Source organism: Telopea speciosissima, chromosome 7 (genome assembly GCF_018873765.1).
Source record: "Telopea speciosissima isolate NSW1024214 ecotype Mountain lineage chromosome 7, Tspe_v1, whole genome shotgun sequence".
In the NCBI taxonomy this organism is placed as follows: domain Eukaryota; kingdom Viridiplantae; phylum Streptophyta; class Magnoliopsida; order Proteales; family Proteaceae; genus Telopea; species Telopea speciosissima.
Window position 1 is genome coordinate 50,097,364 of NC_057922.1, and position 24,039 is coordinate 50,121,402.

Consider the following 24,039-nt stretch of genomic DNA (forward strand, 5'->3'; position numbering starts at 1 on the left):
TCCAAGAGGAAGATGAAGGAAGTGGTGGGTCCCACAGATGTGATTTGGTTGCAATAGAAAAGAAAAGGAAAATGTTATGTGCCTAATGGGGCCCACTATAGTGTATGGGCACTAGATTGGGCCAGCCTAGTATGGGATAAGCTTTTGCGTATTGGTCAAGTACCAACATTTTAGGTTAAAGGGCTTGATTTAACGATTCATCGCTCGAGCTTTGGCGTTGTCAGTACCTAACATTTGGAGAGAGGCAAGGTTCGAGTCACGGAAGGCTAGAGAAGGGCTACGGTAGAGTGAAGCCGTAAGAAAGGCTACTCCAGCAAAACCTGGAGCGAGTGAAGCGCGAAAGGGCTACCTACGCCAGAGTGAAAGCTACCTGAGTGAGCGCAGGACGCATGCGGGCGTGGTGGTCTGTTGCTAATGGGGCCACTATAGTGTATGGGCACTAGATTGGGCAGCTAGTATGGGATAGGTTAAAGGGCTGATTTAACGCATTCCATCACTGAGCTTTGCGTATTGGTCATACTAAGAATTGAAAAAGATACAAATTACGGATAAATAAATTTTCAAAATTATTTCTCTGTTCATCCAAAACTTTCAGGTTGATGAGAGCACGGCGGAAGGTAGGGAAGCAGGAATTGAGGCAGGGATTGATGAGAGCATGATGGGACGGGGTTGCAGGGGAGGGAAGAGTGAGAGTGGGATAGGGAGAGGGAGGGGGTGTTGCAGGATTTCTGAGGAGGGGAAAGTGAGAGTAGGACAAGGAGGTGGTGTACTGTTGCAGGTAGGGTTGAGGGGTTGCAATGGTGGGGATTGGTGCGTTTGTGGACAAAGGAGGAGAAGGAGGTGGTGGTGGGACCCACAAATGTGATTAAAATGAAAGAATTAAATAAAAATGTGTAAAAAAAAAAATGGAGAGACATGAAGTTTTGGGTTATTTTAAGAAACTCAATTTCGTTTACCAAAAAGAAATATTTTAGGAAATTCAATTTTAATTTTTTCTTTGAACTCCTTGGGCAATAACTGACTTTGGGATTCAATAAATCTTTTCAAAATCGTAACTAATGCATGTAAAATAAATTTTAAACTTTCTTATCTTGTAATAAATTTTTGGGCTCATGTTCTCTGTGCCGCAACACAGGCTGTGCCTAGACACATGGGCCTGCCACTCAGGAGGGCAGGGTGGTCATTGCGCCAGCCCACATGTGTCTGGGTGCAACCTGTGCCCCCGGCACAAAGAACATTCTCCCTTAATTTTTTGAGTAAACATCTAGTACACCCCCTGAGATTTGTTCACCTATCTTGTAGCCCCCCCACTATTTAAAACCTTACTTACGGACCCCTGAGACTGACGGAATATCCATTCCGTTAGGGTGAACTTGTTAAGTGATGATGTCAGTAGGCCATAAATTCTTAAAAGGCCAAAATACCCTTATATTGCTAGGAGTTTACCATAATACCCTTTTGAATAAATTAGAATCTAATGGAAGAAAAAATAGAGTTTGAGAGTGTTTGGGACGGTTGTAGAGGGCGGTGACGCCTTCAATCTGGACGATATTGACACCAACGACGATGGAACCCATTCTTGACGGTGGAACGTTTATGATGCCTGGAGCGGTGGTTGCAGATGAGGTGTTAAAAAATCTAGAACATCTCCGACCTCTGCAAATTGCCACGTTCTTCTCCGGCGTCTGCAAATCGTGAAAACAAAGAGGGAGACTAACACGGTGAAGCTGGTCTCCCTAAGCCAGGGGACCGTCATAGAACAACATCTATAGCCGCATTACTTCTAATGCTTCTTTCTCATTTTTGCTTCAACCCCCGCCATGACCATCGACCTCTGCCATCCCTATTTTCTTTGATGAAACCCTCTTCATTTCCCATTTAACCAAACCTGAAATCACCTACAACCCATCTCGGTCCTTCCTCATTTTCTCCCTACGATAATCGCACGCTATCTCCATCAACACCTCAACCTAAACCCACCGACAGAAACCATTTCCATCTCCCAAATCCCTAACCATTTCCATAGCTAAATACCCCTCTTCTTCTTCTCCTAGTTCTTATTTTATTTCGGTCATTAAACCCCCAGTGGGCATGATTGAACTCTCCAAACCCAGACCCTATGTATCTCTGATTCCGCCATCTTTGATACCAATCTCACCATGTCATCTCTCCTTCACTCTCTCTTCGATACAATCGAAGTCTCTCTACTGTTTAGATAATTATGCCATCTCTGGACAAGGATAAGATTAGAAAAACTTTAGGGTTGAAGATTCAGTGGGCCCAAGATAAAACCATAGTTTACCCCATGAGCATTACAGGTGAGAGAGAGAGAATTTCATTATCTATAGATCTGCTACAAGCCAACGACGGAGGTTGCAGGGCCACAGAGAAGAGAGATTTGAAGCTGGGAGAAATCGATTTGCAGAGCCCTTTCACGGAGAGAGAGGAAGATCACCAAATATGGTTGTAGAGCTTGTGATTTTGGGCCGATTGTAGATCCATGGAGAGGAGAGGAAGAAGACGATGATATTCGATTTTAAAAGGCCATCTCTTTCACTTAAGGTTTTGTTTTGATTTGGAAGAAGGTCTACAAAGGCTATTTTAGTCTTTTACATTGTAAAACTAACACCTAACTAACACCGTGAGGTTTATGGGTCTATAAGTAAGGTTTTAAATAATGGGGGCCTACAAGATAGGTGAACAAACCTCTATGTTTACTCTAATTTTTTTATGGGAAGCAGTTTTCTGTACTGGAGTATGGCCTACGCTTGCATTCCCATGTGTTTATCTCTTTCCTCGTTAAAATAAGGGGGTAGAGGTGTCTTTTCACACGGGGAAGAGAGAGATAGACTCATGGGAGTGCTGGCGCAGGCCACATTCCCGGACGGAGAATTTTTTTCCTTTTTTTATATAATGGTGTAGAAAAATTTCCTCTTTTGTTATCCGATTTGGCCCAATGACCCCGACCTGGACCAACACGAGCTCTCTATTGAGAGAAACTCCACTGTACCACATTTTCTCATTACAAACCTCCCCCAAATAAATTCGCTATATGGTCATCCTTCGTGGTTCGGTGGAAATACAAGGGCATTTTTTAATATAGCACAGAACATAGTACAGAATCATTCACAGGGCAAAAATAAATTCTTGTTGGAATCCGCGAGTATAAAGTGCAGCTGAAAAGCGCGCGCGGGCAAGAGAGAGAGAGAGAGTGTGTGTTGCGAGAGAGGAAAAGTTGCAGAGAAAGGAGGAGACGAGAAAGGGTTTTGGTAAATGTAGACGAGAGTCGGACTTTTCGATCCATAATAACTGGTACTCGTTCTTCATTTGGTTACATATTTTAATGTGAAGCTGTGGATTAATTGCAGAAATTGGTTTTCTTGATTTGGTACTGGTATCTGTTTCGTTAAGAGTATCATTTCCATCTTCATTGGTGTAAAACATGAAGAAAGCTTGACTAATGCTTCGATTCTTGTCTTTCTTCATGGTTTTCTGTAGCTAGACACCAAATTTCTTTTAGGTAGTACTAAATAGCTGAAAAGTACACTTCTTTTACTTTATTATGTGTCTTTCCTAACCTGATCTTTGTATCTTCTTCCGGTTTTCTTCCAGAATGTGATACCCTTGTTGAGAGTCTCTTTCGTTATTTTCTTTGCATTTTAGCTCTAGTTTTCCTTTTGTTTTCAGTAATTTAAGTTGTTTCGTAGAGTAATCCTGATTTTAACTTTTTTTTTGGGGGGTGCAAGCCCACAGTGGGGAAAAAATTACTAAGCCTCATAGGGCAAAAACTGGAGTACAATCTTGAGGAGATCCTCAGGGAAACAGGACTCTCAAAGATCCTTGTGAGGGTAACTCAAAGTCCACTGCAAAATAGCGTGAGTAAAATCATGTACAGACCTATTAACATGGAGAAAAAACACATGAGAAGCTTGATATCCATAAGGATGGAGTAGATATCATTGGGCGGTTGGGATGCTTCGGCAATGAACCATCACTTGATTTTCTGAGTGGAAAACAACACGTCTCAAGCCAACATGAAGAGCAGTCGTCACCCCTAAACGGCATGCTAACGTCCTTGCCAACGATAGCCAAACTCGTGTACATATATGATCAGTGGCAACAAATAAAAGCTTCCGCTGGTCATCAAAAGCAATGCAGCTCAACCCCATAGCTTTTGGTTTTGTACAGAGTGGTGCATCTGAATAGATGAGGTGGTAGCCTAGGCTGTAGACATGATTTGGGGGGGGGGGGGTAATGAATGACATGTACCCCGTGACTCTGGAGACCCTGAGAGCAATGACTTAGCCTACTCCACATTTCTGTTAACTATTGCAATCCATGTGCTAAAACCAATGGAGATTTTCTGAACACCATTGCATCTTTGTGCTTCCATGTCTCCCACCAATGATGGCATGAGTAGTGAATATTTCTTGCTGCTCTTTCTTTGTCATACCCAAGCTCTTCCCCATTTGAGGACCCATTTAGAAATTAACAGGCTTGGGTGTGAAGCAGTCAGTTCACAACGTTACACAAGCTGCAAACCAAGTTTGTTGGGCATTGGGGCATTTAAGGAGAGTGTGCTCAACAGTCACAACATAGGCATAACTCAAAAGGAACAATATTTCTGTGCTTGAGGTTAGCATGGACTCCAATATCATTTAACCAAGCCTTCCACCTGAAAAATTGGATTCTAGGAGAGAATTTTGAGTTCCACAAAATTTTCACACTACCTTGGGAATAAGGTTAATCCATGCACTTGAACTTGATTATGAGGGAAGTAAAGCGGATCCAAACCTAATCTGACTTCATTAAAATGAGGCCTTTTGGGTGGGGGCCCCAATGGAGTGTATCTTGATAGTCTTCTAAGCTACTATCTATAAAATAGAATCCATTTCATCATTCATGAAAAGCCTTCTTATTTTTGAAACATTCCATTTAGAATTTGTAGTGATGAGATCTGATACACATCTCTCTGTGCAGTTTGCTGGCTTGATACTCATACTTTGTATCCATCAAGTAGTGGAACCCAAGGCTATCCCCAGATTTGAATAGATCTACCAGTACCAACTATCTAAATCAGCCCTTTCTGTAAATGCCCTTTCGGTAAATGGTTTATGCCTTTAAGAATGCTTCTCCAAGCCTAAGATGGTTCACTAAGCTGCTGAGCTTGAAGGAAGTCTTCATTTGGGAAATAGATGCTCCAGAGAAGCTTTGCCCACAGAGAATTTGGATTACCTAGCCGTTGCCATCACAACTTTGCTACCATGGCATCATTTTGAATGGTGAGATCTCTCAACCCTAGGCCTCCCTCCGGCTTGGGTTTATTTTGTTTCTTAGCGTTTTAGGCATCTTTGTTTATGAAAGCTAAAGGGTGCTTTACAATGCTTGGTGGTTTCATAGCCGTGTACACTGTTACTTTGTGCGAATAACATAATATGTTTGAATGGAATAACTAACATATAATATGAGGTTGATAAATGGTGGAGGCACAGACAAACCATGAAAATTTATTGTGTAAGATGGAAAGTGTCTTATGAAACCATCTGTGAGAAATGGTACCTTAGCCAAGTATATCTTAAAATCTTCCTTTATTGTTAGCTTTGCCCCTTGTCTGTTTCTTTCCACAGTATAGTTTTGCTGTGGGTACCAACGTCCATCCATTTGTTCAGAATCCTTGGTTTTAATGCTCCCACAAAACTGAAGACCTATCATTTTTTATCCAAATTGCAATTAGAGCCAGTGATGTACTTGTGATTTTGTTTTTGGTCGATGTATTCTTGTTTTTGATCTTCCCTAACCCCAATGTTTATCTTCCAAGAAAGATGCTTAGAAAGACTAAAGAGCGAAGAAGGAAGCAAAATGTCCACTTTCTAGAGCTTTTTTGACAACTATTCATTATTCAGTCCAATGCGGAATGTTGTAGTTAGAATGCTGAAACTTGTCAAATGAGTCATTGCACTAGAATTTTCTCTTTGAGGGGCATATTTTTTATGTCCAAGTGTGCAGCAGGGCTCATAGTATTTAAGTTCAGAGGAAACTAGCTCAGCTCTCTGCTGTAGTGCTGCTTCAGCACTATTGAATGGCGTCTGTAGTGGGGAATGAGGTACTGCATTCCCAAGAAAATCATCTGACCTTATGCATCATTTGTCCTATAAGGAGTTTAATGTGTTGGAAAGGAAAAAAATAGAAGAGCTTTAGAAACTTTTTAATAGACATCAATGATTGTCCGAGATGCTATTAATCATTGTGTATTTTCTTTTATTCGTGAATGATTTGTTGCAGTTCTTGTTACATTGTAATGGCATGATAGTGATTTCCACTGCAAAGAACAAAGCTTATGATGGGTTAGTAGAACTACACTTGTACAAGGGAGTTATGTGGAATTCCAGCTAGAAGAAAAGATGGCCCTATTGTTTTGGGCTTGGTTTAGTTTTTTTGTGTCCAACTGAATCTATGGTTCAAGTTTGGTTTAAGGTGGGCTTAATTTGAGTGCCCAAGGGATTGTATGGCCCATGGGCTTAATATTTTTGGTTTTGCTATTGTAAATTTGTAATGGCCCAATTCTATAAGCCCAAATATTAGGGAGTCAAGTCTTGTACGGGATTAAGTAGTTAGTTTCTATTTTGTAATGTTCTAGAATAACTTTTATTTTGAAGAGAGACTTAAGTTGTAAAGGATTCCTCTTACCATATGTATGGGTTGCCTCCTTTAGTAATTTCTATGAAGTTATAAATAAAGGAGAAGGGCCTAGACCATCCAATGATTTTGACAACCTAGTTGTTTTATAGCAGCAGCAGCCGAAGATCTTCATGCAACCCTAGTTTTTTTTTATATTTTATTTTATATGTTTCAATAGGTTTCACATACAACCAAATACAACAAAACCACAGGAACAAAAGACCCAAAGGAGACTCTCAAAACAAAAAACGGATCAAATCTATGGATCATTCACAGCTCTAATATCATGTTGCAGTTTCAGACCTGGAACAATCAATAAGAAGAAGAATAAACAGAGAAAGTGAAGAAGAAAATAAGGCAGCAAGGTACTGCCGAGAGAGACAAAGGAGAAGAGAGGAGAGAAAAAAAGGGGAGAAGAGACCGTCGATTAGAGAAAAGAATAGAATGACTCTATCGGCAGTCCCCTCATCTTATTATGTAATAAGTTAACTTATCAATAAATTACAAAGGACAAGTATCCCCTTACTCCCTTGCGTAACCTTAAAGAAAATAAACAAAACAGTACTGTAGGGATGACAAGTATACCCCTACTGTAGAATAAATAGACCACAACTTAACATTTATAACCTCATTGTAATAAGCAAAATAAGAAATCCCCCATGAGTGGAAAGGAGGAATCCCTTACAACCAGAATTTAGAAAGTCTCTAGATTTGCTACAATAGAAGCTAAGGGCTGGTACTTGTGAGACATCCATTCAGACTTCTAGAAGCAATGAAATAAAAAGAAATACAACTTAAATAAACCTCACGCAAGTAGTAAAAGGACTAAGCCGAGGCCTAAATTGTGGGTTCAGTTTTATGACAAAACCTGGTCCAAAATTTGGACCAAGAGTGCTGAACCATGTGGCACTTCAAATTTGGATATTGGGTGGTTCTTCCTCCTGCACATGTACTTTTGAGAGAACCTTGGATATGCATCATCTCTACCCGGCTTGAAATCATTCATCCCCGACAAATGCATGAGCATCATATAGAGCTAGTACAAATCTGGATTGAGGCGCTTAAGAATAGGAGCAGAAAAGAGGGGACAGTGGGATTATGGAATCAAACCTGGGAAGAAATTTGGATCGAATCAAGCAGGAAGGTTGAGAGGAAAGAGAGAGAAAAAGACTCCTATTCTCCTGATTGTATCCTGAAAATGAAACTGAATTGAACTCAAATTCTATCCCCTACGACTCCTTTTGTTGGCTAACAACTTATAATAATAATAAAATTCAACTTATAAGAATAACCCCATAAAAGGAAAAAATACCCTAGATATCCTTACTGAAATGAAAACCAGGTTTGGACCCTGTTCTTCATTGTCTGGGTTTTTAGACTGGGTCAAACCGGTCTACCCATGATACAGCAATTGCATCAACTGTCTGGCTGTAAGAGTTGGAAATCAGAAACCAGAAAATAGATGAAACCCAAACTGCTTATTTTTCAAGCTATAATCAAGGACTGAGAAAATGAGACAGATATTGTTGATCAGAACTATCAAACTGGTCCATAACCAGATCAGGAAATAGATTTATAGATCAAATAAGAGAAGAATATAAAAGAAAACCAGAGAAAGAGAAGGAATTGGAAGAATTGATAAGGGATTAAGGAAAGATAAAACCTGGTTGCAGAGAAACCAGAACTAGAAGATAGAAGATGTTGATCAGGTGTGTTCTCACCAGTCCATGCATCCACAGTCCAGCAACAATCTCTTAAAATTAAAAAATTAATGCTCTATTAATTAGATTAACTTGATTGATGGGGGGGCGAATTATATATAAATATGCTTTGAAAATACTTAACTTCACTCATACTTGGACTCTGAATCACAATATTGAAAAAATAACCAAACTCAATTTATAACTACTACTAACCAGTCCTATATGGTCTCCTAGGACCTAAACTGACTCAAACTCTTAATTAAAATTGAAACTAAGAATGTCAAATACCTGTCAATTTCTATAAGACTACAACAACAACAACAAAAAAAAACTCAGCCTTATCCCAACTTAATGGGGTCGGCTACGTGGATCCAAACAAAACAAGTAGGGAAAACTGAGATATACACAAAAAGGGGATGAAGAGATGGGAAAAGAGGGATGGAGGATGAGATGAGAAATGCAAAAATGGAAAACTACAAATGAAAGATAGGAAATAAAAGGAAAAAGTAAGATGTAAGTAAGAGGAACGAAGCACAGCCCAGTAAGTCGGGGAAATCTCAGCTAAATGGGCCTTCGATTCTATGTGTTTTCTTTGTAATGGGCCACTTTAATGGGCCTAAAATATGGGTACAAGGAAGGCATACGGGATTAGGCTTAGTAGCAGCTTATTTTCATATATCTAGGTAGTTAAGTGTCTTTTCATATTCTTAGGCAGATTTATTATTTCTTGTTTCTAGTTCCTAGGTTCTTGTTTATTGTTCTTAGATGCATGGGGGGTGCTTTCTATGTAATGGGTACTCCACTAAGTTGGGAATACCAACAGTCCATTAATTACTTACATGTATCTAAGGGGTTTTTGGAACTCCTTCCTCCCCTATAAATTTAAATCGTGAAAGGCTGCTTTGGCATTCCAGAATTCTTCAAACAAAAAAGACTTAGTCTTCTTCTCTTTGAGAACATGCTTGTTAGTTTATCAAGTGGTCTAGGTGGGATTCCTATGGTGGGACACTAGTGAGATTCTAGTTGTCTGAATTATTTATCCTTCTACTATTTCAGTCTTAGACTATCAATTACAGCGGACAATCTTCAAGTAAGTTCTTCAAGCTATCCTTTAATCAGTCCCTGCACCCTCTTCCATTTGCAAACCTTTTTCTGCCTTTAAAACCCCATCCATAACCCTCTTTTATAACCTTCTAGCCGTGGCCTTTTCTTTATCTTCCATTAGAACCAGCAGTCAACCACCCCAATCAACCCTAGCCTAATCAAACCAAGCTCAGTTCAAAACCCTATTCTCTACTAGTTTTCGATCTTGGCTTGTAGTCCTTTTAGGTCTACACCACCATGTTTTGGCTTAGGCTGCCAAAGCCTATCCTCTTTATCAAGCCTATCCATAGCCCAACAACTTCATCGGAGCAGCTCACACAAATAGAGGTTGAAGAGAAGAATGACAAGTGAAGAACAACTTACAATTGGTTGAATTGAGTATCTTTGATGAAATTTCGAATGCTTTGATTTTTGTTTTATAGATTTCAATTACTTCAATGTTGCTACAACCTTCTTCAATTGTTGGAAATTGAAAATCTTGGAGCTTCATTTTGTCTTTGAGTTGCCAGTGTTAATTCTCTTGAAACCAAAATATTGCAAGGAACTAAAACTTGTCTCAAGTACATGTTTCGAGCTGGCCAAATAGCGAGTTGGGTCAAGATCGAGTTGGGGTAATTTTTTTTCCAACTCAATGGCTCGTTTCGCTGGGTTTTAGACCTATTTTGGGGCAAAAACTTGGTACTCAGTGATGCAGTTGCCTTAGCCTGGCTGGACCCGCATGACCCACTTTGGAAGCCCAAACCAAGGACTGGTCCTAGACCGGTTTTCTGGTCTGGCAAGGGCTGGTAGTTTAGTTTAGGATGCAATATTTGTTTTATTTCTTGGGTAGATTACGTAGGAGCTTATTTGGAAGTTTCCTTTTCTTAGATATGTCTTATTTTGGTAGTTTCCCTTTCTTAGATATGTCTTATTTTGGTAGTTTCCCTTTTGGTTAGTTTCTATTTTATGTAAGGGTATTTTCCTTTAAATTGATGTACTACGATAGAAGAGTCAGCTTTGAAGATTTGATTAATAGAAGTTATTTGTGAAGCTCAGTTCCCTCTTTCCTTCCCTCCTTTCTTCTAATTCTTCTACTGTTCCCTCTGTGAAGCCCACCATAGCGGACCACCCTCCCTGGTTCTGCATTATCTGGTATCAGAGCCGAAGGATCCATCTACTTCCCTGTCCATCTATCTCATCCCATTCTTCTTCTTCTCTATACCCTCCTTCCGTTACTGTTCTGCTATACCAGAAGCAGCAGTGAAAAAAAAAACTCAACTACCCCCTTCGATTCCAGGCAACCACACCTTCCCTTTGTCTCCACCCCCTTAGCAAAACCCAACCCCTTTCTGTTTCCCTTTCTTCCTCGCTGAACAGCGAGGCCCACTCTTCCTGTCGATTCCAGCAACCCATCCCACCCCCTGCGATTCCTACAGACAAACCCCCAGTCCCATCTCTCCTGATTTCCCTTAGCAGAACCCCCACTGCCTTCCCCTTTCTCCCTGTGAACCGATCGAACATTCCCACCCTTCGGTTCCAGCGATTGGAAAAAAAAAAAAAAGCAGCAGCATCAGAGACGAGATAGTGAGAGGAATCGAACCAAAAAAAAAAAAAAAAAAAGAGGAACGAGAGGAAGAAGAAAAGAGAGACAACAAGCACAAAAAAAAAAAAGGTACCTGTTTCAGAACTGTTGCCTCAGTCGACTTCCCAAATCAGTGCCATCCCTCGATGTCGCATATTCCCGTCGAAGATGAAGTTGAAGTCACCGCCTCTTGCTGGTTTCAGTCCTGTCAAAGTCCACATCTCTGCCCTTTGAAGAAATCATCGCCTATTACTGATTTCAAGCTGAGTGAAGAACTCTTCTGCGCACCCAAACCCCACTCTCTCCCTGCCAAAGTCGAAAACGGTAACCCCAAGCCTAACCCACGATTTCACTTTTCTCTTTTTCTTATTTTCTATTCCTAAACTGCCCCTCAGTCTTTTTATTAATTCTGTTTTACTCCATTTTTCACTTAGTTTCCAAGATTACCCTCCACCCTTCCCCATACGACTTACTTATTCTATCCTTCTTAAACTTCGATATTACAGTTTTACCCCTTTTAGGAACTTCTACTTAATTACAGTTCTGCCATTAGTGTCATAAAATTCCCTTTTATTTACTGTTTTGCCATTCACCTTTTGTCTTTAAGTGTTTCTTCATTAGCTTAACCATGGTAACCAACAGTGAACTTAACCAACAGCTCAATTCTTATAAGGCTGAAACAGATGCCAAATTGGACACTCTTACCACCACTGTTAATTCCATTCAAACAATGATGGAATCTATGCAAGCTTCGATTGATCGATTGGTGGCTTCTGAGAAAGGAAAGAGTCCCATGATATCTGTGGATTCTTCGAATTACACCCCTCCACCACTACCACCATATGGGGCTAGACAATATGAAGGAGTGGACAAAGCAGCAAAGTTGGATGTCCTTGATTTTTATGGGGACCACGACCCGGAGCAATATCTTGGCTAGGTTCATAGCTTGGAAATTTTCTTTAGATGGTACAATTTGCCAGAGGCCAGGAAACTGATATTTGCAGAGGGTAAGTTGAAAGGCACGGCCCGAGTTTGGTGGATCAAACACCAACAACAGAACCGTACTCGAGGTCTTGGCCAAGTTACTACATGGGCTGAGATGCACACTGCAATGGACCGAAGATTCCAACCAGCTGATTACAAGCAGCGTGTACACCTCAAATTTGTGCAGTTGAGACAAGATAGTTTGTCAGTTGAGGAGTACATGGCCAAGTTCTATTACTTAGCCACTCGATCTGAGTTTGAGTGGGACGAGGAAGTCTTAGTGGCGCAGTTCCGCAATGGCTTACATCCACAAATCAGTGCCGCAGTTGCTGCCAGTAGACTACCTACCATGGAGGAAGCAGTTCAGATGGCCTATTAGGTTGAGGAAAATTTGAGGAAACCTTATAATCGAAGAGATTTTGGTGGCACATATTCTAGAGGTGATAGTTTTTGCCCACATTAGTCTTCTTTTCAGGAGAAGTCAGCTTCGGTTAACAAACCACAGGCTAGTGATTCTTCTGTGGCACCTACACGACCGGTTCGTCCTTACTCTCCACCTCGGCAAGGTTCAAATAGACCTTATTCTCCACATGGGCGTGGATATGACAGAAATTCGGTGATGCCGAAAGCAGCTATTCAGTGCTTCACGTGCAAGGGGTATGGCCATATAACTGCTCAGTGCCCTAACCGTTTGGTAGCCCACATTGACAAGGATAATTTTATACCATTTGATCCAAAGGAGCAACGACCCACAGGGACAGTCAATCTAGTGGCTGAACATGCGTGAGCCTAGTGAGGTTGATGATGATGATAGTGATGGCGAGCGTCAGTATTGCTATATTATTTGCCCCCTCTTGACAACACAGAAAGTTTCTAATGAGGAAGATAAAGATTGGCGGCGTAACAGTATTTTATAGACCAAGGTGCGATGCAATGACAAGCTATGTGATATGGTGATTGATTCAGGCAGTTGCACCCACGTTGTCGCTGAAGATGCTGTTCGCAAGTTGGGTTTAAAGACGGAACCTCATCCGAACCCCTACAAGGTTGCATGGGTGAACAACACAAACCTCAAGGTTAATGAAAGGTGTTTGCTCACATATTCTATTGGTGGACTGATTGATCAAGTGCAGTGTGATGTCCTCCCTTTGAAGGTCTGCCACATTCTTTTGGGACGCCCATGATTGTATGACAAGAAAGCCAAGCACTGTGGTTATGAGAATACATATTCCTTTCAGCATGGTGGCCTTGAGATGAAATTCCTCCCATCTAAGGATCTTCCACCTATCAAACTCAAGAAGACAGTTGGTACATTTCTCCTACGGCGAGTTGACTCAGACAGCATTCTTGGGCCCTATGCGAACTCGTCGGAGTCGAGTTCTTTTCAGAGGAGGAGAGCTGATGCAGTTGCCTTAGCCTGGCTGGACCGGCATGACCCACTTTGGAAGCCCAAACCAAGGATTGGTCCTAAACCGATTTTCTGGTCTGGCAAGGGCTGGTAGTTTAGTTTAGGATGCAATATTTTTTTTATTTCTTGGGTAGATTACATAGGAGCTTATTTGGTAGTTTCCTTTTCTTAGATATGTCTTATTTTGGTAATTTCCCTTTTGCTTAGTTTCTATTTTACGTAAGGGTATTTTCCTTTAAATTGATGTACTACGATAGAAGAGTCAGCTTTGAAGATTTGATTAATAGAAGTTATTTGTGAAGCTCAGTGAGAGCGTGTGTGTGAACGTGAGTTCCCTCTTCCCTTCCCTCCTTTCTTCTAATTCTTCTAGTGTTCTCTCTGTGAAGCCCACCATAGCAGACTACCCTCCCTGGTTCTGCATTACTTAGCCTATTTTAGGCCATTTAAACACAATGGCATTATCAGATTTTGCAAAAACAAAGTCCAAATAGGAGTGTCACATCGGACCCTAGGTTAGTAGGCGACGACATACTAATAAACCCTATTCTACACATAATTTAGTAATTAAAAGCAATCAAATCATACAATTAATATAAAACAACTTAAATAAACATTACAAATGTTAAAGTGTACAATACATCTATCTGTTTAACATATCACATCTCTCATCCCATAAAATGTGACTGAATCACGTATTCAGTCCCATATTGTTCCACAAAGTCTTCCCATGTCATAGTGCTGATGTAGTGTTGCACATAGATTGCCACAAGACTCATATAAGTGTTGTCATCAACATATTCCAAGTTCCCTGTCTTAGGGTATTGAAGAGCTGGTTGCGATGAGGGCCATGAGGCGTGAGATCTTTCAAAGGTTCCTCACAATTGAGCTGAAGAACCACAAATCATGCACAAATCTTGCACCACAGTAGCTGAATGATGTCTCCGGCAGCTTCTACGACAAAATCCAGGCGAAAAATGGCGAAAAATGGCTGGCAGCAGCTTGGGAGCAAGGTCTGAGCACCTCTTGGTTGAGATAGAGTCGAGAGTCGAGAACTGGAACTAAGATGCTTGATTTTGGGTCGAGATCTGGGTCGGTGAGATCTTGACTCGACCCGAGATCTCACCGAGATGGGGTAATAAATGGTATCGCCTAAGATCTCGTCTCGAGCTCACGAAAAAGCGAGATTTTTGTCGAGATCTTGTGAGATCTCGCGAGTTTTAGTTCCATGAAATATTGTCAAAATAGTTATAGTGACTACATTATGGCATTATGCAGTTGTTAGATACTTAATAAACAACCAACTTTACTTCATAACATGTATGCACACATAATTGAAAACATATATATACACATACTCACCAACCTAGCCTTTTATAGTTGTGCTTTGGTCTAGGTGCTTGATGACCTCATGCACTTGACAGCACGGATAGTGCTTCTTTTGTTACTGTCAACCCTATATCATGATGAATTGGTGTATGCTTTGCACTGAATGAATGCTTTTTTTTTTGTTTTCTATTTTGTAGTTCATTTTAGTTTCTTCACTTCATTATAGTAATTTCTTTTATTTTGTTTTTCGTTTTGTTCTAATGGTACTACACTATTACTGTTACAGGTGCACTAACATACGAGTCTCTGCAGCTATTTGGTTATAGAGGACATGGTGCCATAAGGGCACTTTATAAGGGGATCTAATGTTATGTAATGATTAGTGGAATGATGGACTGTTTTAGGGCCATTGTTCAGTGTAATGGTAAGTTCTTGAGAAGTTCACTATTTCATATGAATACTTTGGCACTTATTTTGAGTTTTAGTTGCCTACTTTATTACCTTCTACCATTGTGAAAATGGTTGAACCTTAAATTGGGATTCTCTTGCTTTTTGTTAACATTTCTTTTTAGTTTTTCTTATAGATATGATATTTGGAAAATTTGGTGGTGCATTTCTTACTCTAGAGTCTAGACTAATACCAATACCCCATATTCCTCAACTCAAGACCACAGATAAACTTGTTTATAGCCCTATTAATGGCCTAATGGGTTTCTAGTCTCCTAATGAGTTAGGGTTTAGAAAACACAGGAAATTCCAGGACCGCATGTGAGGAACAAACCAGATTTAAGAACTTACTCAAAACAAGGTTGAGGGGTCAATAAGAGAGGAGAATGGCATCAGTAAAATGATTTGAATCTGATTGTCAGATCCCAAGTTGATGAGGAGTCCTAGGTGCTAGGATTCTAGTTTAGAAACCTCGAACAGCAAAATTGATGGCAGGGCTTAAAGGGACAAAACCAGAATTGAAGGTCCAGAAACTAGGAAACAGAAATACAGTTTCAGAAAGTTCAGATTTGAAGAATTGGAGTTGATTAGGATTTCAGAAATGGCTGGAGAAAACTGAGAAAATAGAAACTAGTAATTGATTAAACAAGTTGATAAAATGAAGCAGCTGCGATTGGTTAGTGATTAACTCAACAGCTAGGAATTTTACTAACCAGAAACTGAAACTAGAAGATGTTAGCAGAATTAGAAATCTCAGCGAAGAAAGTTCAGAAAATCTGACCTGATTTGTAGACCTGGTATCCCACCAAGGCCAATCCTGGAATCCACCAGACCTTCTACTGGATCCACAGCAGAAAGGGTCTGAAATCCACAGAACTAGCAAACAGAGCTTCTCTTTATTTATAGAAATAGATAGAGTCCAGGTAAACTTCACAAAGGAGAGTCTAGAGTCTTTTGTGGATGGAACAGGAAATAAAGAAAACAAAACAAACTGGGAAACCCTTCAATCGATAGCTGTATTTGAAGATTTCTTATTGCATTTAGGAAACTGAAAAAAGAAAACTGACTCTAAACCGGTCTGGAAGTTATAATTCTTATTCCAGCCTTGACAAAGCAATAGAATAATAAGAAAATTAAGAAAATAAAGAATCTAAACAAAGCCCACGATTCTGGTTTTAGGAGCACTAGAAACCTGAAACGCAGGGCCAGAATTGAACCAGAAAACTGGTCCAAAACAAGAATATCATGGCTAGGAAGGACCAGCTTCTTCATGTTGCCGCTGGCCCTTCTTCTTCTTTGAATACTTAAGCTTGAATCTTGATTCTACATCAATTCTCCCTGGCTTGAAATCAAGTTTTTTTCTAGAGATGTAAACGGATAGTCGAAAATCCGCATTCGATTCGTATTCGTATCCATTTAAAGGTATCCGTATTCGAGAAATCACTATCCGAGAACTATCCGTATCCGTCCGAAAGTTAATCAGATACGAATTCCGATATACCAATTTTCGATCGGATATTATCCGATCCGTTTAACTTTAAATAATATATATAATATATTATATGCCAAATTGATTGTCAATTGTTACATATTATATAATAGTATATAAACATCATGATTATCGACATTTGACCATAATTCATGCAAATTTGCCCCACCGTGTCACTCTCAATTGACCTTTTTAATTTTAAATTACCCCCATAGCCTCACTATTTAGTTTTACAACGTGTATTTTGGGAAGAGGATTTTGGATTCCTCTCGTCTTCTTCTACTTTCTTTGTTTTTTTTCCCTGTTTGTTGCTGCCTTGCTTCTTCAGAATGGCCGCTTGTTCGTTGCTCTCTTTCCTTCTTCAACAATGGCCGTTGCAGATGTTGAGTTTGGAATCTTCTGATGCTTCGTTGGTGGCCTAGCACGAGTGATCGATGACCAAACCCTTGAGCGAGCTTTCAGTCAATACAACGAGATTATTGTATCAAAACTCTCTTTGTAGATTTGTAGATCGTATCGATTCAGCCTTACTGCTTTTCTTGGTGTTCTCTGATATTGAATGTCTTTCTTGCTCTGTTTTCTACCTGAGTACCTATTTCTTTGTTCTCTCTCAGCCAAAAAAACCCTATTTCTCTTCTCTCTGCGCCAAAAAAACCTTGTTTCTCTTTTCTCTAATTGATTATCGGAAACCCTAATGCTACTCCGCCACTAAACTCCTCTGCAATCAAAGATCGAAGCCGGGAATTTAAGCATCACCGCCACTACACTCCTTTGCATTCATCAGGTATTGGGATTGGCAGAGTAGTTTGGTGTTTCCAAAATCATCGTTCATCGAATCTCGGACGACGATGGTAGCATAGCTTGGTAAATGAATCGAATCGGATAGTATCCGGATATCCGATTATAAAACGAATTCGAATTTGATCTCACTCTGTATATATTCGACGGATAACTAACCGAATTCGAATACGGATATTGCCATTTCCGTACCGAATTCGATCTGTTTACATCCCTAGTTTTTTCCTAATTATAGTTGTCACGACGTCTAGGCCACCCAAGGAATTGGAGGGGGTACAAAATCAAGGTGAAACCAATTAGGCAACCAAGGTGCCTGGACGCCTAGGCATCGCCTTGACAACTATGATTTGTCGTTGTACCTCTGTATGCACCTCTGTGGTGAGGCGTATGAACTCATCCTCTTCAATGCTAACGTGTATGTGAGGCGGCAAGGTAACAAGATCAATAGGCCGCTTAGGGTGGACTCCAATATCAATCTCAAGTTCGAGTTCAGATATTAGGGCGTCACACATTCCCTACTCTACTTCAGGCATACAACATGGTGCAGTCAGAGGACGTCGTCGAGCTATTATGATGCCACCATTTGCTCCGGTGAGATCTGCCTTGCTCACTACACCTCCTCTACTACCAGTTGTGGATTCCTCCAAGGCTCCCTCCTCTACACGGGAATCAGTTAAATGTGATTATTGTGGTTGCCCTCATCATACACAGGAAACTTGTTGGAAGCTCCATGGACGTCCCAAAGGGGGATGCAATAGTAAACAAGGTAATGTTCGTTCCCAAGTTCATCTCTTTGAGGCTCCTAACAGTACCTCTGCTACCTCTACTACGACACCTTTTTCTCCGGATTAGATGGCTGCTATCCAAAAATTGGTGACACAATTACACACTGGTTCTTCCTCTGCTCCTGTGACCAACCTTGCTTAGTCAGGTAATTTCCATGTGCTTCTACTACGTGTCCCTTTTTGTTACTTGACTCGGGTGCTACAGACCATATGACTAGTAACTCAGAGGTTTTCCGTACTTATTCTCCTACTGACCCAGATAAGGTGTGTGTTGCCGATGGGTCTGTGTCCTCTTATCTCGGGTAAAGGTGCTGTATCTTGTTCCCCCATAATCTCTCTTTCGTCTGTTTTACATGTCCCCAAATTATGTGCCAATGTACTATCTTTTTATCGTTTGATAGTTGAATTGAACTGTTCTATTCATTTCTTCTCTAGTCATTGCCTGTTTCAGGATCTGGTGACGGGCGCAATGATTGGGTATGGTCCGGTCCATGATGGTCTCTATTACTTGGAATCTACACCTGCGGTGACCTTCCCTACTTCAGCTCACACCCTTTGCTTTGATAGCGTACATACAAAACTCCACCACTGGCACTGTTGTCTCGGACGTCCATTTTTTCATGTTTTGCGTTCTATGTTTCCTGATTTAGCTAAAGTTTGTGGATGGAACAATTTCATTGTGATGTGTGTGTGAATTTGCTAAACACACTAGAACCTCTTATCGCCTTGGTGATAATAAAAGTGATTCCCCTTTTTCAATTATTCATTCTGAAATATGGGGCCCTTCATGGACTGTTGATCGTAATGGTTTCCATTGGTTTATTACTTTTGTTGATAATGGCACACATCTCACCTGAGTTTATCTTCTCCATAATAAATCTGATGCGTTTTCTTGTTTTCAATCCTTCTATGCCATGATTCAAACACAGTTCAATGCCAATGTTTGGGTCCTTCGCAGTGATAATGGTATGGAGTATATCGATGGTAGGTTTCAGCAATACCTTGACTCTCACGGTATTCTCTCCTAAACCTCTTGTGTTAAGGCACCATAACAAAATGACATTTTTGAGCGTAAAAATCGTCATCTCCTTGATGTGGCCCGTGCCTTGATGTTCACTACTGTCTGTCTCTTCATCGACTCTGCCACGGCCCATGGCTGTCTGCTGTTGTTCGACTGAGAGACTCGTCTCACCTCAAATAAAATAAACATGTGGATTATTAAATAGGAGCATTATGGGGAATACAACAAAACATATCTTGTTTTTTAAAATAGGCAAATATTTTAGGATGGTGAAAAACCTCAAACAAGACTATCTTTGTGGAACAGACGGAGTACTTTTTTTATCCGTGCTGTACAGATGCCTGTACTTATATTGCCATTGGTAACAAAAAATCAATTCTTTTCATTCATGTTGTACTGCTGCCTGTACATTTTTGAATAAATGGTAAGCAAAATGAGACTGATTGTGTCAGGATTTCATTGCTTGCTTATTCTCTGCAGTACTCTCTTCATTCCCTGTATGCTTAGTTGCATTTGCAGATGCCAAAATGTTGAAGCATGCTAATATTTTCTTTCAGGTTCTATGTGCCATCGGTTCTTGTTCTTTTCCATCTTTTTATCTAGTTTTCGAGATGTAGTGGCAGTGCAGACACAACTTGAGCCTGGTTCTCTCATTTCCGCGGCTGTGCTTGCTGACTCTCCCAGTAGTGGGCTTTTTGATCCTATAGAAATATCACCCGCTGTAATTCCACATTATCCAATTCCAGCAGAACCGTTGCCACCGATGTACCCGTCCTTCCCTACCACTTACGAGCCAATCTTGACTGGGAAATGCCTTGTAAACTTTTCTGCTATATCAAAAATCATGGAGAGAACAGCATATGACTGTGCTGCACCTTTGGCAGCCCTTGTAGGGAATGTAATATGTTGTCCCCAGGTTAATAGTTTGCTCCGCATCTTCCAAGGTTATTACAGTGTCAAGTCTGATGAACTGGTTTTGCATAAGGGATTGGCCAATGATTGTTTTTCGGATATTATTAGTATATTATCCAGCAGAGGGGCAAATAATACTATACCTAAACTTTGCTCCATAAATTCATCGAACCTTACTGGTGGGTCCTGTCCTGTGAAGGATGCAACCACATTTGAGAAAATGGTAAATGCGAGTAAATTACTCAATTCATGCAGCAATGTTGACCCCCTTAAGGAGTGTTGTAGACCAATTTGCCAGCCTGCTATTATGGAAGCTGCTCTACGCATTTCAGCGACAGAATCAACTATTTCTGCAAATGCAGATGTAACTGGGGAGTCTAATGGGATGAATGTCCTTAATGATTGTAAAGGTGTGGTGTACTCGTGGCTTTCAAGGAAGCTGTCATCAGATGTGGCCAACACTGCATTTCGAATATTATCTGCCTGCAAGGTTAACAAAGGTACGATATTGATAAAGTTGTCCATGGCACACTCATAATTTACACTTAAACTTTTACTCAACTTTCTTATATTTCAGGTTATCTCCTGTGTATGTCTTCCGCTATATGTGATCCTTCTGTTTAACATTTAAAATGGATTTGAGACTTTGAGAGTATCGGTGGTTGTTGAAGTATTACTGACTTGGTTAGATCTGTATATTGATTTATTTAGTTCTTCCGTTTACGCAGCTGCCAACCAGTTGGCCACCTGCCCTTTGTAGTTTCTGACATTACGTAACTAAAAGTAATGATAGAATCTACCACAGTAGTATGTTCTCCCAATGCAAAAGACCCCTATTTGGTCTTTAGCGTATGCTTTGTTTGATTTCCCTACCTCAGCTTTAATTAGAGTGAGGCATACAGCATAAAGGAACCTCCACAATCCAATAAGAAACCCCATACTATGGGGTTGATTACTTTGAAACCTTTTCCCCTGTTGCCCGCCTTAATTCTGTCTGTGTTCTTATTTCTTTGGTTGTTAATCATGATTGGCCTTTCTTTCAACTTGATATCTAAAATGTTTTTCTCTATGGTGATTTATCAGAAGACATTTATCTGGAGTGGCTTCCTGGGTATGTTGCTCAGGGGGAGAATGCATACAGTTTTTCATCTTCATATATCCATCCATGCTTTGAAAAATCTCCACAGGCTTCCATAAATTCATTAAAGTTATCTTTGGTTGTGGCTTTTTGCAATTATACTCTGATCACTTTGTATTTGCTTCTTGTTGTGGTTCTCAGATAATTATATTGATTGTCTATGTTGATGATATAATTGTTTGTGGCAGTGATCTGTCTGGTATAGACGATGGAAAGGTCTATTTGCATCGACATTTTCAAATAAAAGATTTAGGGGTTCTCCGGTATTTTTGGGGTATTGAAGTTGTTCGTAGTAACAAAGGAGTCGGTCTATTCCAGAGAAAGTATGTTATAGGCCTTTTGACTAAGACCGTAATGTTGGGTTGTAAACCAGTTGATACTCCTATGGATCCCCATAAAAAATTTGGAACTTGTTGATAAGTTTCAGTATTGACGTTTGGTTGGTCAGCTGATATATCTTATTGTGACCATACCAGGTATTTACTTTGCTGTTGGTGTCATCAGTTTGTTTATGGAGGAACCCTGTCAGAGTCATTGGGAAGCAGCGTGTCATATTTTTAGATATCTTAAGGTCTTTCTGGAAAGTGGACTTATTTACGAGTGCCATAGACATGCTAATATTGTTGGTTATTCAGATGCCGACTAGGCCGGTTCTGATGGTGATCAACGCTCTATGATTGGGTATTGTACATTTGTTGGAGGCAATTTTGTTATGTGGCGAAGTAAGAAACAGACTACAGTGGTCCAATCTAGTGCTGAGGCGGAATATAGGGCGATGGCTCACACTACAGCTAAGTTGATGTGGCTGAAATCCCTACTCCATGTTCTGGGTTTCCAGCCACTATGCCTATGAATATGTATTGTGACAATCAAGCAGTAATAATGCTAGTAATCCAGTGTTCTTGAGCGTACTAAACCTATTGAAGGTGATTAATTTGTCATGTCATTTTGTGAGGGATGCTGTGACGAGAGAGTTGAGTTCTATTCCCTTTGTCGGATTCACTGGTCAGTTTGCTGATATTTGCACTAAAGCTTTATTTCGTCATGTTTTTCTTCAAGGGTGTTCCAAGCTGGGCATGTGTGATATCTATGCTCCAGCTCGAGGAGGAGTGTTAACAGGGTTTACCACCACTTAAGGTGTTTTGGGTATTCTATTATTGTTTACGGGTAGTTATGTACTGTGTATGTTTATTAGTGTCCTTGTAATTTTACCCAATAGTCATCATAGTTATCAAGGTGGGAAGGCGACCATGGCGTTTTAGAGGGTAAAAAAACAAGGCGACACCACCATGGCGGCAAGGCGCCCACCATGGCGCCCAAGGCGTCCAAGGCGACCAAGGAGTCTGGACGCCAACGCCATGGCGACGCCTTGATAACTATGATAGTCATTATAAATATATTGTGGGGATCTCAACTAGGTCTTTAGACAAGCCATGAACTCTCTTTTCTCCTCTTCTCGGTTTTTCTTCTTTCTCCCCGCTTTCTCTCTGATCGATTCTTCTTCTTCTTCCTCCCTTCCTTGCTTTCATATGTGCTGATCTCTTATCCTTGGTACTGTTACTGATAGATTGCGAGTTCCTTGGATAAGTCACATTTCAAATTTGGTGGCCCACCATGTGTGAGGCTTTTCCCTTCTTTGTAATTGTCCCTTTACTTTAAACAACTCTAGCTTTTTCAAACAATTTTAAAACTTCATTTTTGATCCATAGAGAAGTCAGATTGGTTTAACAATCAACCATGACTAGATAATAATGTGGACAAATGTGCATAGAGTTTTGTCTGGAATGCTCATAGAGTTTTGGCCTAACCAGACAATTCCATGTGGCGGAGAGGACTGTTGATGTTGGAATGCCTTTCCATACGCCACACTGTTGATATAAGAAACCCTCACCCATAAGGTAAAAATATTTTTTTTTCTAATGATCACCAATAGCTTTTCTGTCGTCTTATCGACCCAATTCTTGTCGCTTTGTGAGTTGCTGCTCTTTTCTGGATCTCCCTCACTGTGTATCTGTTTAATCCCTAAATCCTAGATAAATTGATATTTTCAAATGATATTGTTGGCTTAGTGGACTAATATCCTGTGGAGAATAGGATTAATCTGTATTAATTGAGCTTTTTTTTTTTTGAATTTATTTAATAATGTTGAATTTATTTAATAATGTTATTTCTAGAGATGCTAAGTGAATCAGCCTGGTTGTTGGGGATCTTTGGACTTGGCTTGTTTCTATGGACCCATTACCCGAAGGTTTTGTTTACTGTCCTGCATTATTATTACTTCTTCCTTAGCATTATGTCATATGTGTTTTTTGTTTACTTCATTAAATCTGAAAAGCTTGATTTTTGCAACTTATTATGAGTGTTATTGTTCTTGGTAACCAATGAATTCTATAACTTAGGTGTTGTCGTGTTTGGTCATGTCAATTTTGAGTTGTATCAGAATTGCCTCATCCCTAATTGAACCTGTTTCTTGATCGTACCAAAGTATCGTAACACTACCTGTTTATTAATAGGTCATGTTCGTGTCAACCTGTGGCACACATTATGTCAATAAGATATTAGTTTTGGATCAATAGGATGTGTCGGTTCATATTAAATTCATGACCTATGACTTGTTTTATGTTAATTAAAATTAAAACTTCCTTATAAAATGATAATGAAAATTCCAAGCTTAATGCATAGAAA

General features: G+C 40.1%; 1 protein-coding gene and 1 long non-coding RNA gene across 7 annotated transcripts in view; one reads left to right on the top strand and one right to left on the bottom strand.

Moving 5' to 3' along the window:
* Positions 1-3,140: 3,140 nt before the first annotated feature.
* Positions 3,141-24,039, top strand: part of LOC122667391 (uncharacterized GPI-anchored protein At1g61900) — a 28,090-nt gene continuing 7,191 nt past the window's right edge. For 5 of the 6 annotated variants that reach the window (XM_043863654.1, XM_043863655.1, XM_043863656.1 and 2 more), the window contains exons 1-2: positions 15,061-15,188; positions 19,862-20,716. In XM_043863654.1, the coding sequence (XP_043719589.1) occupies positions 15,140-15,188; positions 19,862-20,716 (904 nt within the window). In that variant the 5' untranslated portion in view covers positions 15,061-15,139. Of the gene's footprint in view, positions 3,313-15,060; positions 15,189-19,861; positions 20,717-24,039 lie in introns of those variants that run through there. The other variant, XM_043863658.1, reaches the window with a different exon arrangement.
* LOC122667393 lies at positions 3,152-15,190 on the bottom strand. Its single transcript, XR_006333791.1, has 3 exons — positions 15,061-15,190; positions 8,619-8,623; positions 3,152-3,315 (listed from the first exon to the last, which is right to left on the bottom strand). It is a non-coding gene; the product is annotated as an uncharacterized LOC122667393 (long non-coding RNA).